The sequence below is a fragment of the Plectropomus leopardus genome, chromosome 2 (genome assembly GCF_026936395.1).
Source record: "Plectropomus leopardus strain MGB_pleo_1.0 chromosome 2, ASM2693639v1, whole genome shotgun sequence".
In the NCBI taxonomy this organism is placed as follows: Eukaryota; Metazoa; Chordata; class Actinopteri; order Perciformes; family Serranidae; genus Plectropomus; species Plectropomus leopardus.
Window position 1 is genome coordinate 29,870,878 of NC_142177.1, and position 15,992 is coordinate 29,886,869.

The 15,992-nt window shown below is 37.6% G+C and overlaps 1 protein-coding gene across 1 annotated transcript; it reads right to left on the reverse strand.

Moving 5' to 3' along the window:
- Window positions 1-721: 721 nt before the first annotated feature.
- Window positions 722-15,851, reverse strand: bap1 (BRCA1 associated deubiquitinase 1). Its single transcript, XM_042507669.2, has 17 exons — window positions 15,641-15,851; window positions 15,323-15,352; window positions 13,454-13,508; window positions 12,843-12,975; window positions 11,868-11,987; window positions 11,291-11,352; window positions 10,985-11,127; window positions 10,208-10,286; window positions 9,988-10,111; window positions 9,595-9,724; window positions 8,015-8,199; window positions 6,778-6,908; window positions 5,354-5,814; window positions 4,339-4,577; window positions 4,033-4,125; window positions 3,866-3,938; window positions 722-1,701 (listed from the first exon to the last, which is right to left on the reverse strand). The coding sequence occupies exons 1-17, from the start codon at window positions 15,675-15,677 to the stop codon at window positions 1,568-1,570; spliced, it is 2,229 nt and encodes a 742-aa protein (XP_042363603.2). The 5' UTR covers window positions 15,678-15,851; the 3' UTR covers window positions 722-1,567.
- Between the last annotated feature and the right edge of the window lie 141 nt (window positions 15,852-15,992).

Genomic DNA, 15,992 nt, shown 5'->3' on the forward strand with positions numbered 1-15,992 from the left:
AACATTGGTGATATAACTCTGAAGCATGGTTTTATTTGACTCAAACATCTTAAGATGTGTGGCTGCAGGGTATTTTTTTTTAAAAACCCACTCCCACATAGGTCACTATGTGTACTTTATTTTAAAATAAAATACAAACTGCTGGAATCCCTGGCAAGATAGAATCAAAGTGTCATGTTAAGATTGATAGTTCAGTTCATCTTTTGGTAAATTAAATGTTCCAAAAGACAGTTTTCCAATTTGGATCATTAAAAAATAATTATCAAATGAATGTGTCATATCAAATGGCAAAATATGTTTTGCGAAAAATTAACAAAAACTTTTGTAGATGAAAACTGAGATTGTTGTCAAAAATGCAAAATACCAGTGCAATAACTACAAGAACACATTCAAATCTCAGTTCAGACATACATTACAGCAATGATGCCACAACACGATCCCTCTTTAGAGGAGATGATTCTGAGATGGTCCCACTCGTCCCTGAATGCTTGCTCTCCCTAGTGTACACCAACTGTCACTACAATAAACCACTTAACTCTGATCTGATAACCCTAATCTAGTGAACCTACTAAGATTTGTAACATGTGATTAACGTTGAAATTCACGTTGAATTTCACGTTGGTGAAATCTTACACCAATCCATTCACTACCATTCAATAAAATACTGTAATCCTGGATAGACTGCTGTAAAAAGAAATACAGACAATGAAAGATGTCTGGATTATAGTACAATATTTTCTTTGACTTTATTGTAGTATGAATTGGCAAGCACAAAGCACAACTGAGCTCAGTGTACAGATGAGCCAGTGAACAGATACATATGTACAAAAACACACAAGTGCACACATCCGACTTAATATTCACTCAGTTTGAGATCTCAGGTACAAAAATAACACAAGAGCTTGTTTTTCATATTCATCAACAGCGACAGACGATTAGTTGAAAGAATCAACCTCGATGCATCATGACTTCTTCTCGAGTTTAAAAATTGTCCATGAAGAATGTGATTAAAAGATTCGTTTCATTTTATATATTAATTGATTTACCATCAGTGAAGAGACTATGACTGAAATGTTGCGGATGAAGAAAATGCTGCCTTGTTTTTGGTCAAACATTCAATACTTCATTGGCACCATAAAAACATGAGGAGGGGGGCACAGTTGAGGAATTCATGATTTGTTGTTACCAAATTGTGTATTTAGTGACAAACTAAACTGCACTGACTGTAGAGGAGGTCTTTCAATAAGACTGAATACTTTGCCAGATGAAAAACCATTCAGACGCACCATGACTGTTTTCATATTTACAAACTGTCAATAGCAGTGGCACAAGAAAAAAAGAAAATTTACATTGAGACTAAAATGGTAGAACATATGTACATGACTGATAAAAAGAACTGACCAAACACGCGGTCGATTTCATGAAGGAGACGAGGCTCGGACTAAAAAACAACACTAGAACTGCCTTTATGAGAGAGTGTCAGGAGTGCATCGATTCCACTTTCTCTGTGGTGATTGCTCGGTGCTCGCAGGGGTACGTTTCTTACAGAAGTTATGATTGTTTGTAATTACTGGCGCTTGGCTTTGTAAGGTCGGGAGCGTTTCCTGCGATCAGGCTTCCTCTGTTTGTGCAAGCGGCCGATGCTCACTCCCTGCCGTCGACGCACAGAAATGTTTTGCTCCACAAGGCTGGCCAGCATGCCTGCAGAGGAGAAACAGTAAGGATGAATGGAGGAGCAAAAACATGATGAAAAAATACCAGCACAACAACAACACTAGAAGCATATTTTTGGAATTTTAATAGTAGCTGAACATAAAAGAGGTAACAAAAACTGGCTGAAACCAGAGGCACCAAATGGAGGAACACAATTATTGAAACCTATAAGATGAAGATAATTAACAGAACCAGGAGTCTACCTACACTGCTTAATGTGATGAAAAAGAAGACAGAAAAAGGGTATTATACAAATTTAAAAAGGAAGGGAGGGAAGAGGGGAACAGAAAGAAGTAAAAATGAGAGAGGGGAACAAAAACAACAAAACAAAAACAAAAAAATACACTTGAACACCAAACCCGTCCTAATTTAGTATATTTTTTTTCCCTGTTACTTATTGTTTTTCTTAAACGTATGAAGGTCTGTATCATTATTATTATTATTATTATTATTATCATTATTATTATTATTTCCCTTTTTTACTTTTTAAATGTTGAGTTGGGGTGGGGTGGGATAAATAGTCGTTATCATAAAGATTGAAATTAGTTGTAACTACTGTAAGAAATTATAATTAAATTAATAAAAGAATGAAGAGCATTACACATTTTTAGCATGTTATTACATTTCTTTTAAAACTGTTATTTATTTAGTTAGATATTTAGTTCATTTTATTTTTCATTAAAACACTGACTAACAGCTGATTTACTGGAAGTTGTGTAAAATAGATTTACCACATTCTTTATTTAATTGGAGTCATAGTGAATTATTGAAATTCTTTTAATAACATGGACATGTAAAGTAAAAAGGGGACAGAAGAAGTCATATAAACGAGAAAAGTACAGTGCTTTTTCCCCCGAATTTTGTTTTAAACATTAGGTACCTATTCCCTGTTCTCACTCCCAGGGCGTCAAAATGACATATGACACCATAATGACCCTATAATGACACCAAGGACACGCTTTAGCATTTGTATGAGATGCACCGAGCTTTCAACCAACTCCAATGTGAGCCCATCTGCATCATAAGATTTTAAGGGGAGCACCACCTAATTTTAGAATATGTTATTTCCATTGCTGAGGAAAGTTTAATCAATATTTGTGAACATGAGCTACTCTCTCTCACCCAGAAACCACAGCAATGTCTCAAACTTGTGATGTCATCAAGTATAAAGTCTGGAGCTGCTCCACAGTCAATGAACAGAGGCCTGATTTTTTTGTTTTGGCTTTTTTTTTTTTAAGACCCAAATAAGCTTCATTGTTTTATTTTATTCTTTTTTCTGAAACATTCTCCTGTCTGCCCTCAGTGTCATCTAAAGCATTTCTCCTAAATCAAATCAATCAATGTCTATGGAGCAGCTCCAGACTTTATGCTTGATAACATCACAAATATGAGTTTTAGTGCCCTTGTTTTTAAATTTGGTAGAGAATTATTTGTACTTACTATTATTTTTGGACTATCTAACCAAAGGAATAAAACGTAAGAATAAAAAAAAAATAGGTTATAGGAGCCATAATATGCATTTATCCTCTGTTGTTTATCATTTGCTCAGGCTGCGCATGTTCTTTTGGTTACTTTCACCTCCGGCAGGTGTAACTGACACATGGGGAGTTTGGTTTCACATGTTTTACCTTACCTTTACCTTTACCATCATTCACTGACGTGGCGACACTTAGACAAAGAGGGGGAGTTTGGCTCCAATACCTTTTATTGATAGCAGTTGAGCGGACGTGAATGGGTCCAACAAACACAGGACTTTGACCCAGGAGACTGGTGTTTATGTCAGGTTTGACACTAAGCAGACAGCTTAGTTTCAAAGCAACTAGCAGAAAATCAACTATTTGGCTAAATGTGTGATGTTGGTGTGTTGCAGTTACAACTATAAAAAGTATTTTAAGGACAGATAAATGTGTGTTAGGAACTGTAAAAAAAATACCCCTGTAACTGCTAACTCAGGCATTTAGATAAAAATATCTATAAATACAGTGTGATGAGAGTGGAGGGGTGTGAAACATAATGATCAACCGCAGAGTAGCCAGAAATTAAAGTGGAACTTCAGAAGAAAGTATAAAAGGGGTTTTGACAGAGGGTTAAAAGGGGGCATAAAAAGTGAGAAAAAAGAGGAGAAACAAATTCTCAAGATAATGAGATTTACCTTCTTGGGCCAGCATTGATATAAAGGTGCAGATGAACTCGTCGTAATTATGAGTCCTCCTCTGATCATCAATCTGACCAAATAAAAACAAAAGATTTAAATTTCAAAGCCAATAAAAACAATGGCTCAACAAAAAAATGGACTAGTTCCAGTTAAAAGAAACCTACTTTATATTTCTTTCGCTTCTCTACTTCCTCCTTTAGATACACCTCATAATTGGCGATGTCAGCCTCTACACACTTGAGCAGTGCCAGCAGCTCCTGTACGAGACAGAATCACATAAACCGCTCTGTGTGTGTGTGTTTGTTTATTATTTATTTCTACTATACAGCGTTCGCAACAGCTCCCTAATTGGCAGCACAAGCAGAAAATGTGAGAGTAATGTGAATAAAAAAAACAAATCTTGGCAGACTGATAAGAATAAAAACGTTCACATTAAGTGCATTTTAACACTACAAAGTTCTTGGACTTACTTTGGGAGAATACTTATCCCCAGGAGGCTTGCTGTCCGCAGCAGTTTCCACAGCGTTGGGCTTCTCCTTGCTTGGTCTCACCTCTGCTCCGTCTTTGCTCTCCTCCTCTTTCACCTCCGCAGACGGTCCCTCGTCTCCCTCGTTCACTCCTTCCTTCTCTCCTGCGGAGAGGTCTGCCTTCTCTTTGTCTTTTGTCTTTTCGGGAGTGCACAGCCGCTTTGTGCCATCAGCAGCCAAATCTACCGTACAGACGGGGGACAAACGGGGAAAGTAACAATCGATCAAAATTAGCTGGACGCAGACAATCCATTAATAAAAGCAGAGTATGTTATTCTCATTAAGGTCACCCCAAACTGTTTACTTCTACGGTTCAAAATGATTAATATGCTTTGACTGCGGGGTTCCTACAGCTTAAGGCAAATTAAATTTAATACTTTTAAAGAAGGAATAAAATTCAAGAACAATTTTGACTAATGAATACATTAATGAATGAACCAACATTTTTTACATATAGTTAAGAGCAATTTTGCCCAAATGTTTAGTGTAACATAAAACATTATGGTTTCGGTCCAGTGAAAAGTTAGATCTGGTTAGAGGTAGGAATTACCTGGCCTTTATTGTTGATTATTATTTCTGATTTTGTGTGTCTGTTTTAATATCCATTTTAGGGAATTAAAGAAGAGGGATTTAGAAAATAAATTTTAAAAAAAGAGATGTTAGCAAGTATTTTGAGATTTTACGATGCAACGTCAGAAAAAAGCTATTCATAAAATCCTACGTCCCTTATCTTTGCATTTTTAAGACTTTTGAAAGACTGAAATAAGACATTTTAATACAAATTAAGGGCTCATTTTTTAGATTAATGAAGTCAATTCCTTTTAATACTTTTTAAGGAATTGCAGGAACCCTGCGACTGCACTCCTGATATCAAGTGACAGACTCAATACTCACTTCAGCAGATGCTTTTGAGCCACTTTTGTAAATAACAACACGGACGACAGTAACGATCTCTCACCAGATGGAGGGAGAGCGTAGATGACTCCGTCCTCCTGCAGGTGCAACAAGGCCGCGCTGACGGACGGACCCAGTTCTCTTACAGCACGGTTATGTCTTGAGTCCAGCCTCAGCATCTCATCTTCTCCAAACAGCACACGAGACAGATGGGACGCAACTGGACTAGATGGCCGCGTGGCAGCCTGGGAGCGTGCGGGCGAGCGCAGCGGGGAGTTGAAGGCGCTGCCAATCTCAGAGGCTGTGTCCGTGCTCTCGTTGCTGGGAGTCGGGGAAGGCTGTGAAGCAGATGTGATGCAGATGCCTCCTGTGCGCCCCTCTGTGCGCACTGAGAGGGGTGTATTTAGGGCATCTTTCCTTTGGGCCTCCTTCAGTTTCTCGGCCAACACAGTGAGGGCGATCTGGCTCTCCATTCCAGTTCCCACACGTCCTTGTCGAGTTCGCAGACTTCCCTTCCGTCTAAACCTTAAGGACAGCAAGTTTTAAACATTAGCAAAATCAAAAAAGATCGATTATGCTTTTCTGTATTTTGCGTCATATATATAAAGTCAGGGTTCACACACATTTTCATCAACAAAATTTCAAAACTTTTCCATGACATGTCAACACCCATAATTCTTGCCTCTTTTTTTCTATTTTTTTCAATTATGCCAGATTCAAACTCTATTCAAACATTATTTGAGAGACAGAACGCAAGGAGCAAATAAAGAAACGCATGTGATGGTAAACAAAACATATTACATGTATCGGCGCGTATTTGAGCGAATTTGTGTCTCTTCTGGGTCATTTTGTGACTGTTTGGGGTTTTTTGCATCTCTTTGTGAGGTTTTTTTTTTTTTATTTTTTCCTTCTCTTGGGTGTTGCTTTGCATCTCTGAGGTCATTGTTGTGCATGTCTGAGATCATTTTTGTGTCTCAATGGTTATTTTGCACCTCGTTTGGGTCATTTTGTGTCATTTTAGGGTTGTTTTGTGTCTCTGTGGTTGTCTTGCATCGCTTTGTGATAGTTTTGTGTCTCTTTGGGGTCGTAGTGATTTTACATGGTAGAAAGTGCCACTATTCGCTGTTACAGTCATTCCTTCATCTGCAATGAGGATGCAGAGAAACAGAGATATGGAGGACTCGGAAACACTGACCAATCAGAGAAGACTGGTCATTTTAGGAGAGGTTCTTAAAGAGACAGGTGCTAAAACAAAGCGTCTCAGGCAGAGGTTGTATACAAGTGTTCCAGCATAGACAGTATGAGAAAAAATTAAGTGTTTTTAGATCATTAAAGCAGGTAAAAAAGTTCTAGCAGAAATCTAAAACACAAGTATGAACCTGAAAATGAGCAAGATAGATCCTCTTTAATCTGAAGAGCTTTAGCTTCATTCGGTCAGGTCATTACCTCAAATGTACAAAGATATTACATACACCGTGTGACGCTAACCTGTTGGGTTTAACTGCAGAATCAGTTACTTCCTCCTCATCATCCTCATAGTCATCTTCGTCGTCAGAGTATTGGCGTTGCGTCCCTGGCACTCTTGAGCGACCGACTCCAGCAGCAAGATCCTCTTCTTCCTGTTTATCAGAGAATCTTTGATAAACCTCTACATATTTTTTTTGCAGCCACCACAATGATTTTAAATATGGGCAGCCTTAACAGCAGGGACAGAGAAAGAAATGAAAAACTGAGAGAATCTAGTAGAGAATCAAGAGTTTCAATGACATAAAGGACAGAAAAATAACATGAACAGATCTGAGATGAACAGAAAGAGGCATCTGATCTGTCCTAGTTCCTAGAAGAGTCGAAAATGAATGCTTTCACTTGTCCCTACATGTAACACTCTGTTCTAGCAAATAGGTGCGGGATCATATGCTGTATAGATTTTGGGCTGTAAAATAAAATTGACTTGTCTTGTCAAGACTAGACAGATCACGTTTACAACAGTCCATGGACTCTGCAAATCTGACGGACTGGGGAAGATTGTCCAAGAGGGCTAAAACAGCAAATGCAAGATCACCTTTTGTTTTGCAGTTGAAGCAGGGGACAGATAAAAGGCCAAGATTTAAGGATCACAGCAGTTGAGAAGCAGAATAAGGAACAAAGAGATCAGAAATGTAACTCGGGGTGAGGTCGTGCAGTGTCTTGTATGTAATTAACGGGATGTTGTAGTTTAACAGTGTAACAGCTGGTCTCCTTGTATCTCCTCCACGCTCTTGAGACTGTGCTGGCAGACACAGCAAACCCTGTGACTGCATGTGCGGATACAACATCCTGTAGAAGCTGGACTACCTGTACAACCTGTTGGGCTGCGTGTGCCACCCCATGCTACCAGGACACAAGCAGAACATAAAACTAGAGAAGAGTAAGTCAGGAAGGATAAGGAGAGAGCAACTGTCTGTGGCTACCACATGCAAAACTATTCCCTTTTTGGACGGTTGTCTTGCATCTCTCCATTGCACCTGTTGTCATTTTCATTTGAACCAAAGCAGGTGACACAGATTCATATTCACCTGTGCTTCCTAAATGGACAGATCGAGATCCCTGAAGTTGAACTGACTTGGTGTTATCCTGTGACGATTAAGTGTTACCTTAATTTTGTGAGCAGTGTGCATTTCATTGTACCGTTGACCCTGTGTTGAGCTACATATGACTAATGAAGTCAAACTGAAACTTGTCTTACCTGCATTGGAGACTTGGCGTAGTTGTGGTTGTCCAGGAAGGCAGGCAATCGTTGAACGATAGGATTTGGACTGGTGACTTGTGGAGGACCGCCTCCTGTGGGGACGGGTGGTTTGCCCATGACCTTACTGTTTCCTGAGGGGCTGGGAGCATCCTTATTCTGAGCTCCTGACTCATCCAACAAATCTAAAATGACAGTCAGTGTGTTTCAGTTGAATATTTATAAAGAGCTCCTTCACAACTAACTAACAAATACTGGGAAAATAAAGCCGACTCAAGGGGACAGTTCTCCCTAAAGTCAAAAATACATAGCTTGCCTCTGACTTGAAGTGCTATTAATCAGTCTAGATTGTTCTGGTGTAATTTGCAGATTACTGGAGATAATGACTGAAGCGATGTCTGCCCTCTCTTCAATATAATGGAACTAGATGGCGTTCAGCTTGTGGTGCTCACAGTGCCAGAGAAATACATTCGAAAAACTCAACAGCAATGTCTATTTCCAGAAATCACCCGCTAATTAAATCACCACACAAAAGGAAGTGTGCATCTAGTGATGGACGAGAGGCTCGTGCTCGTGGCAGTGTGAGATGTAAATATTATTGGCGTCCTCCTCGGTTGAGCTGTAATATTAACCAGATCAGTGGTGCTAGGTTCCTTTTGTGAGGTGAAACAGCTGGTTGGTGTACTTCAGGAGAATAAGAATAGTTTTTTTTAGTAGAAAAGTTTTTTTGGTGCTTTGAGCACCACAAGCTGAGTGCCATCTAGTTCCATTATACAGGACTCCCACACAATTTCATGGACAAAATTTCAAAATTTTTCAATGACTTTACAAGGCGCCATAATAACTTTTTTCTTTTCTGCCCCGTTTGTGCAATGTTTTTTAAACATCTCAGAATGAAACTGTATTCAAACAAAATATCATCAGCTGGCAGATATGAAGGGAAAGACAGAGTGCAGCGAGAAAATGGAGAAGCGTATGTGATGATAAACAAAATGTCACACAGCAACAGAAATAAATCTGCAGTTATGTTACATTACCTGAAAGGTTATCCACAGAGGATTACTGTAACAATTTCATTACACACAACCAAAATTCCATGACTTGGATTATATTAGTATGAACAGAATTGTTATTTTTATTTTAAGCACTTTTTTCAGGTACCTTCCTTGTTTTTTCTTCTTTCTTTTTTTTCCCTTTGCTAATTTTCAGGTAATTTTCTTGTACTTTTTACTTACTTCTTGCTTATTTTGGGGTATTTTATTCTATAGGTTGCTCATGACCATATTCCCATTTTTGAGAGAAATCAAGTCAATTTGCTCTGGTTTCAAAGGGTTGATAATTCAATGACTTTTCCAAAACCTTCAATGATTTTTACTTATACAATGTCTTTTCCAGGCCTGGAAAATGTGATTGTGAAATTCTTCGACTTTTCCAAGTCTTCCATGACTGTGGGAACTCTGATTACATTTGAAAGAAGGCAGACATCTCTACAGCTGATATCTCCTACACTCTGCAACTCACACAAAAAGAACCTACACTTAAAAATATGTATTTTTAAGGTGACCTGTCCCTTTAAGTACCTGGATCAGCCCCTTGGGATGTAACAGGCTCCACGTCTGTCTCTTTCTTGATCGCAGTGTTATCATCAGTGGAGGAAGACTCCTGCTGCTTCTTGTCGTGAACGAGTTCGGGCTGAGTGAGCCGGATCATCTGATGACATGATATAAAAAAGATTTTATACAACATATTTTCAGCAGACATGACTAATTCTGCTTGTTAAAATTTTGGCACAATCATGTTTCCTTTACAAATTTCTCCTTGAACATACTCAAAAAAAGTTAAAAATACATAATTATAGGAATGTTAGGACACCAAAATAAGTGTTAACTATGACATGCTGTCGCAAAGGTTATAAAAACTCATCTTATTTTATTCTGTTTCTGCCTGTGATGAAACTTGAAGCCATTCCTGACCTTCTGCAGACCCTCCAGAACGGTCTGTCGATTCCTCTTTAGAATTTCCAGTTTGGACTCGTACTTCATCCTGCGGTCAGGCACCACCGCCATCAGGTTGAAGCGAATGTCATGGTACGGCTCACTGGGAAAGAGCAGAGCGGCAGCATGAGAATAAAGCCTTGAGGGTGTGTGTAAAAGGTGAACCACCACTGCTTGAATTAACTGGCTCAGGACTCACCCAGCAGTAGCAAGTCCAATCCTCTCCATGATAACCCGCCGAGCTTTATCGGTCCATTCCTCCTCTTCCCCCCAGGGCCCTGAAATAGAGAGAATTATTACAATTCATTTAAGTAGCAACTTCCAAAATATACATGTGTAACAACGGCAGCAATTAACAAAATAACACTGAATGCATTAATGCAAAAGTGCTGCAAGGATGATGTTTTTGTCATAGGCCAAACCAGAGGTTAGCAGTGCCCTGGTCCCCTCGGCAGAAAGCAAGTGGGATTTTTCCACTTGATTTTTGATTATTGCAGAAAATAAGCTCCGTGGTCAAATTTTATGATAATTACACATTTTGTAAGGTAATTTTCACACAAGAACAGAACTCCCTGAAAACACAGGATTTTTTTTAGGGGCAGTTAGGGCCAAAAAAACCACCCAAAACACTAGGTTTTCTGTAAAAAAATTGCCATTTTTTTTAAAAAGAAGAAAAAAACATTTTGAAAAGAAAACATGCCTGTGGTGTCATTTTGACAATTTTTATTTCAGTGGGCCTGCAGTTTGGAAGGCACGTTTTCCTTAAAAATAAAACTTTTTAGCTTTTTTTTTAATCACACAAAAAAATTTAAAGAAAAGAAAATTCGCTTAAAAATTTTAGAGAAAAAACAAATCACGTGAAGTTTGTGAAAAAAGTATCCAAAATTCTATAGGGAATTTCCATGACAACCAAAATGCTACAAATCAGCATGACCAGAACAGGACTCAGTATTTCTCTGTCAGTGTGTAGTTGTACCGTGGTCAATGGGGTAAGCCTTGAGTCCGTCGAGCTCAAAGAGGCGGTCTTTGATTGGCACATAGCTAACAAAGTGGAAGGCCTCCATGGTCCGCACGGCACTGATCCCATTCTGTTTCTCCGGCAGGTGCCTGGGCTCCGGTCTCCATAGAAACATGGAAAGAGAGCTTAAGAAACTGATGAATGCACATAGGCTGACATCTCCCACAGTAACGCAGTATGGCAGACCAATCACAGTAGGATTTTTTTTTTTCCAGAATCAGAGGCACCTGAAAATTGAAAAAGGAAGTTCTTACTGTAACCTACCTGGCATGGCTGTTATGTGCTCTGGCAAGCTCCGGGGCATTTCCTATTGCATAACCTTTACTCTGAAAAATACATAAAAATGAAAAGTTAAACATGACAGTGAACAGAGGAGGAAGGGAAGAGAGAGCAAGTGAGAGCAACTTTGTGACCAATATGATAACTAAGTATACAAATAAATGAAAAAAATCCTGATTTAAATGTTTGTTTGAGGAACAAAATCAGTTTCTTAGCAAGCTCTTGGGATCATTGTCTATTCTTATACATTTAATATGTTTAGTTTTTTTCAAACTATTATAATTTCTTAGACACATCTACAATATTTGAAAAATTATTCCAAAGTAATCAGAATTTCTGAGTGACATTAACTGAAATAATTTTATCCAGTCATCCCTCTAAAACTAAACAGAAAAATATAATTATTCATGGAAACTTCACCATGAACAGCACACATGAAGGGTGACTGATTTAACTAACTTTAATCAGGTATCAAAGCTCCAAATGTGCGCTTGAAAATGGTTGGGAAGACCACTGAAGGCTTAAATGATACTAAAAATAACATGAGTGAGAAACATCTTACCTCTGGACTGAAGCCTTTGGTGAAAGCCTTCATGCGACTCAGGGTGGTGCCGAGCTCGACGCCACTGCAGTTCAGAAGCACGCTCAACAAAGCGTGGGTGGCACATGAATTTGGTATCAGCTGGGTACAAAAAATAGATGCATGAACACAAATGCACCTATGATTTTCATGAACTGTATTTGGACAATGCTGCAAGAAGGGCTAGATGCAACAAAACATTTTACCATGTCTACTTTGAATGTTCACATCCAACTCTGAGTTTTTTCATATATATATATTATTATATATATTTGAAAGAATATACATCTTTCTTTTATTATTATTGAATATTTTGAATCTGTGGTTTCATATATATTTTTATTCAAGTTTTATTTCACCAGAACACTCTCCTGAAATTACGATATTTTATTTTAAAGTAGCGCTGAAATGACTGACAGATGATTAACAGCAGTTACAGAATACAAAAAAAAAAAATCGGAATTGGTTTATTTTATTTTAGGTATTATTGTGTGCATGTACACATTTTGCATTATAGATATTGTATAATTTGAAAACAAACACTTGCTGGTTAGAGCTGGTTGGAAGTACAATAATTTGCAGGCTTTTCACAATTTAAAAATATATATGTTTATAAGCATATATAAGTATAAGCATGACATTTAATGAATGATTCTGGGTCCAGATAAGTTATTAATGACATTTGTCATCAATCATTCGATCATTTTTGCCACTTAAATGAGAAAGCAGCAACTTGAAAAAATAAAACAACTGTTATCTAATATGATGGCAATTTAGTCTAGATGTACACTTTGACTATGCACTAAATTGCTTAGGAACACTGCATTTACATTGTGGACAGCACAAATACTGAAAACAGCTCAGAAGAAATCTGCTATAGTTTTTCTGATTCAAATATAAATGGATGGCTGCGTAATCAAAAGACTTACTGTCACAGCAATAACAACAATAACTTACCTGATGAGCAAAGAACATATCATTCACAATCTCCTCATCAATGACGGAGGTCTCATCTACCAAAGTGTTAACTTTCCTCCTGGATCGACGTTCCTCGATCCACTTGAACAGGAAGATGAAGCCATAGACGGGACTAAAAAATAAAAAGATGCCAAACACTTTTTACATGTTGTTGCTACAGTACAAAAAAAAGCAATATTCAGACATGAACTTGGATGTCACATCCTGACACAGGGCTGCATGATATGCAAAAAAAATCATATTGCATTTTTTTGGATATATATTGCAATACGACTCATGATTTTAGTGCAAAATGGCAATTTTGAAAAAAAATCCCTTATGTGTGAAATACAATTTGTGGGCTATGGCACCTCTTTGTTGCACCACAATGCTTCAGTTTTAATGGTGCCATGTTGTGACAAATTTTACCTTTACCAAAGGATTGCAGCTCCTGCAATTTGGATATTGAGCTTGGCCATATATCAATAATATTTTGATAAACTGTGCAGCCCTAACCTGACATATTTACCAGGTAATTTCATTCTTGTTTTACTTGCAATCATGACTCACTAAACACACTTGCATGGACCTGATTGGTTCAAGCTTCATACCTTTGACACTTGCTTTGAAGGTCATAGATTTCCTCTACTTGGACACCTTTGACACCTAAAGAGCACACACAAAAACACAGAGAGAAACATTTTAATTTACTTTTTTAGCCCCACTACTTCAACTTGGAGTTTAATAGACACTGTACAAATATTTAAACGCAACATTTTTGGTTTTTGCTCCTATTTATCCCAGCTTTAGGGTTAAGATCAAAGACTTTTTATGTATTCAATTATATAATTCTGTCAAATTTTGGTCATAATCTCTGTTCAAATCTGTTTTAGGAGAACATTTTCTTTCCCAAGAGAATCCCTCCACCTGACAGGTGTGTCATATCAAGATGTGATTAAACAGCATCATTACTACACAGGTGTTCCTGGGGCTGGTCACAGTAGAAGGCCACTCTAAAATGTGCAGTTTGATACAACACAATGACACAGATTGCCCAAATTTTAATGGAGGTTATGGTGGTTTTCACCACCATAAGACATCTCTTATGTAATTTCTGTGAATTTAGCAGTATATCCAACCATTCTCATAACCAAAGACCACGTGTAACCCCACCAGCTTGAGACTGATAACTGATATTTGGAAACAAAAATAGAAATCTTTCCGTCAATATTTATATTATAACAAACTCCAACACAAAACTTTTATAAAGTCAAGTGAAAGTTTAAATAAAAAATGAAAATATAAAAATAGCTCCCTTTACAAAGTAAAAGTTAACTCCCATGCTGATATTTTATTTGTACCGAGTAATTAATTGATTTTATTGGCGATCATTAAAGTAAAATACTGATACTGAATTGAACTTAACAGAAAGCCAAGTTTTGACACAACATGTTTGTTTAACAGTAATTGCCACCAGATTCATGGAAAGGGCGTTGGAGACAGCTTTTGATCGTAACGTTTTGGAAAAGAGAATTGCTCAGTAACATAGATTTTTGCAAATCTGTGACCAAAATTTGCCAGAAATATATCCACTGAGAGCCTTAAAAAGTCTTTGGTCTTTAACTTAAGCCTGAAAAAATGGGGGCAAAAACAAGTATTGCTTTTAAATTTCCAGGGTTCCCACATATTTTTGGGGACAAATTTCAAAACTTGTCTATGACTGCTCAAGGATCAATGATAAAAAAAATGTTTTTCTTGCCCCACTTGCCAGGTGTTTTTCAAAACATCAGATTCAAACTTTATTTATTTAATTCCAGCTAGGTAATCCACAGAAGATTACTGTAACAATCTCATCATACACAACCAAAATTCCATGACTTTTCCAAAACCTTCAATGATTTTAACCCTTTAAAAGTTGGATAATCATCGATTTTCTTGTGCTGCGTTCACATGCCTTTCATGCTTATTTTGAGCGCCAACCAAACTGGTTTTGATTTCTCTCAAAAACGTGGAAAAAAAGGCAATGGACAGGTTGGCAAGAAATGTAGTGCAAATTGCAAAAAAATAAGATAACTATTTTAAAATGATTTTTTTAAAAATGTCCAGGAAAACTATTTTTATCAGAATTGCATGTCGGAAATTATGAACAGAATTATTATTACTATTATTTTATGCACTTTTTTTAGATCATCATCGATTTTCTTACACTTCTTACTGGTTGCTCCTGGCCTTCTCCATATTTTGAAAGAAATCGGCCCAATTTGCTCAGGTTTCAAAGGGTTAATAATGCAATTACTTTCCATAACCTTCATTGGGTTTTTGCAAATTCCATGACTTACCAGGCCTGAAAATTTTATTTTTAAATTCCATGACTTTTCCAGGTTTTGCATGACCGTGGGAGCCCTGATTTTTGTAAAATATACTGACTATTCACATCGCAGCATTGTGAGAGTTATAGCTACTGAATATGAACTACTCACCAAAGTCCTCGACCAGCAAAGTGAAGAGTCCTGAAATGATTAAACATTTAAATTAGAGTTCATATAATACAGCAGAAAATAAATCAAAGACCAGTGTGTTAGTTTTGCTAATAACGGTATCGTTAATCGTCTCCATAGTTTGCCTTTGGTTACTCACTCCTTCAGCTTGCGCAACAAAAGACACATGCGTATTATACCTAACTGTGTTTTAATGTTGTATTGTATTTAAGTTGCTTGTAAGCTGAATAGCTGTAGCTGTTTATGAAGCTAAAGTGTCCTCTGGTCTTTATGTGTAAGCTAACGTTAGCTGTGTCTCACCTGGATCACTCTCGAGCTCCAGCCACCCTTTGTTCATTTTCGCATTTGTGCACACTTTAACTAGTTTTACTATCTACGATGTTTTCCAGTCCATGTCCGACAGAAAAATAACGCTGTTTCCATTCACGACTCAACTGTGGAGCTCAAGATAAACACAATAGAGACAGAGTTGGCCGCCTACAAACTGCGTCATCAAGGAGCGACCGGGAATCAGTCCTCCCTGCCTGCGACTTCCTGTAGGCAGAACTACAACTAACACTCATTAATCAATAAATCAGTCATTCAATCAATCGAGCAAACAATACGTGTTTTTTTAAACTGGGTTAAATTCTTATAACATATTTGTAAAGCA

Coding starts and splice junctions, on each gene's coding strand:
- bap1 (XM_042507669.2), bottom strand. CDS start 15,677: ATGAACAAAGGGTGGCTGGAGCTCGAGAGTGATCCAG. Junction 11,128..11,290: donor GCACATAACAGCCATGCCAG/GTAGGTTACAGT, acceptor GTTTCTATGGAG/ACCGGAGCCCAGGCACCTGC. Junction 8,200..9,594: donor ATCCCAAGGGGCTGATCCAG/GTACTTAAAGGG, acceptor CTGTCATTTTAG/ATTTGTTGGATGAGTCAGGA.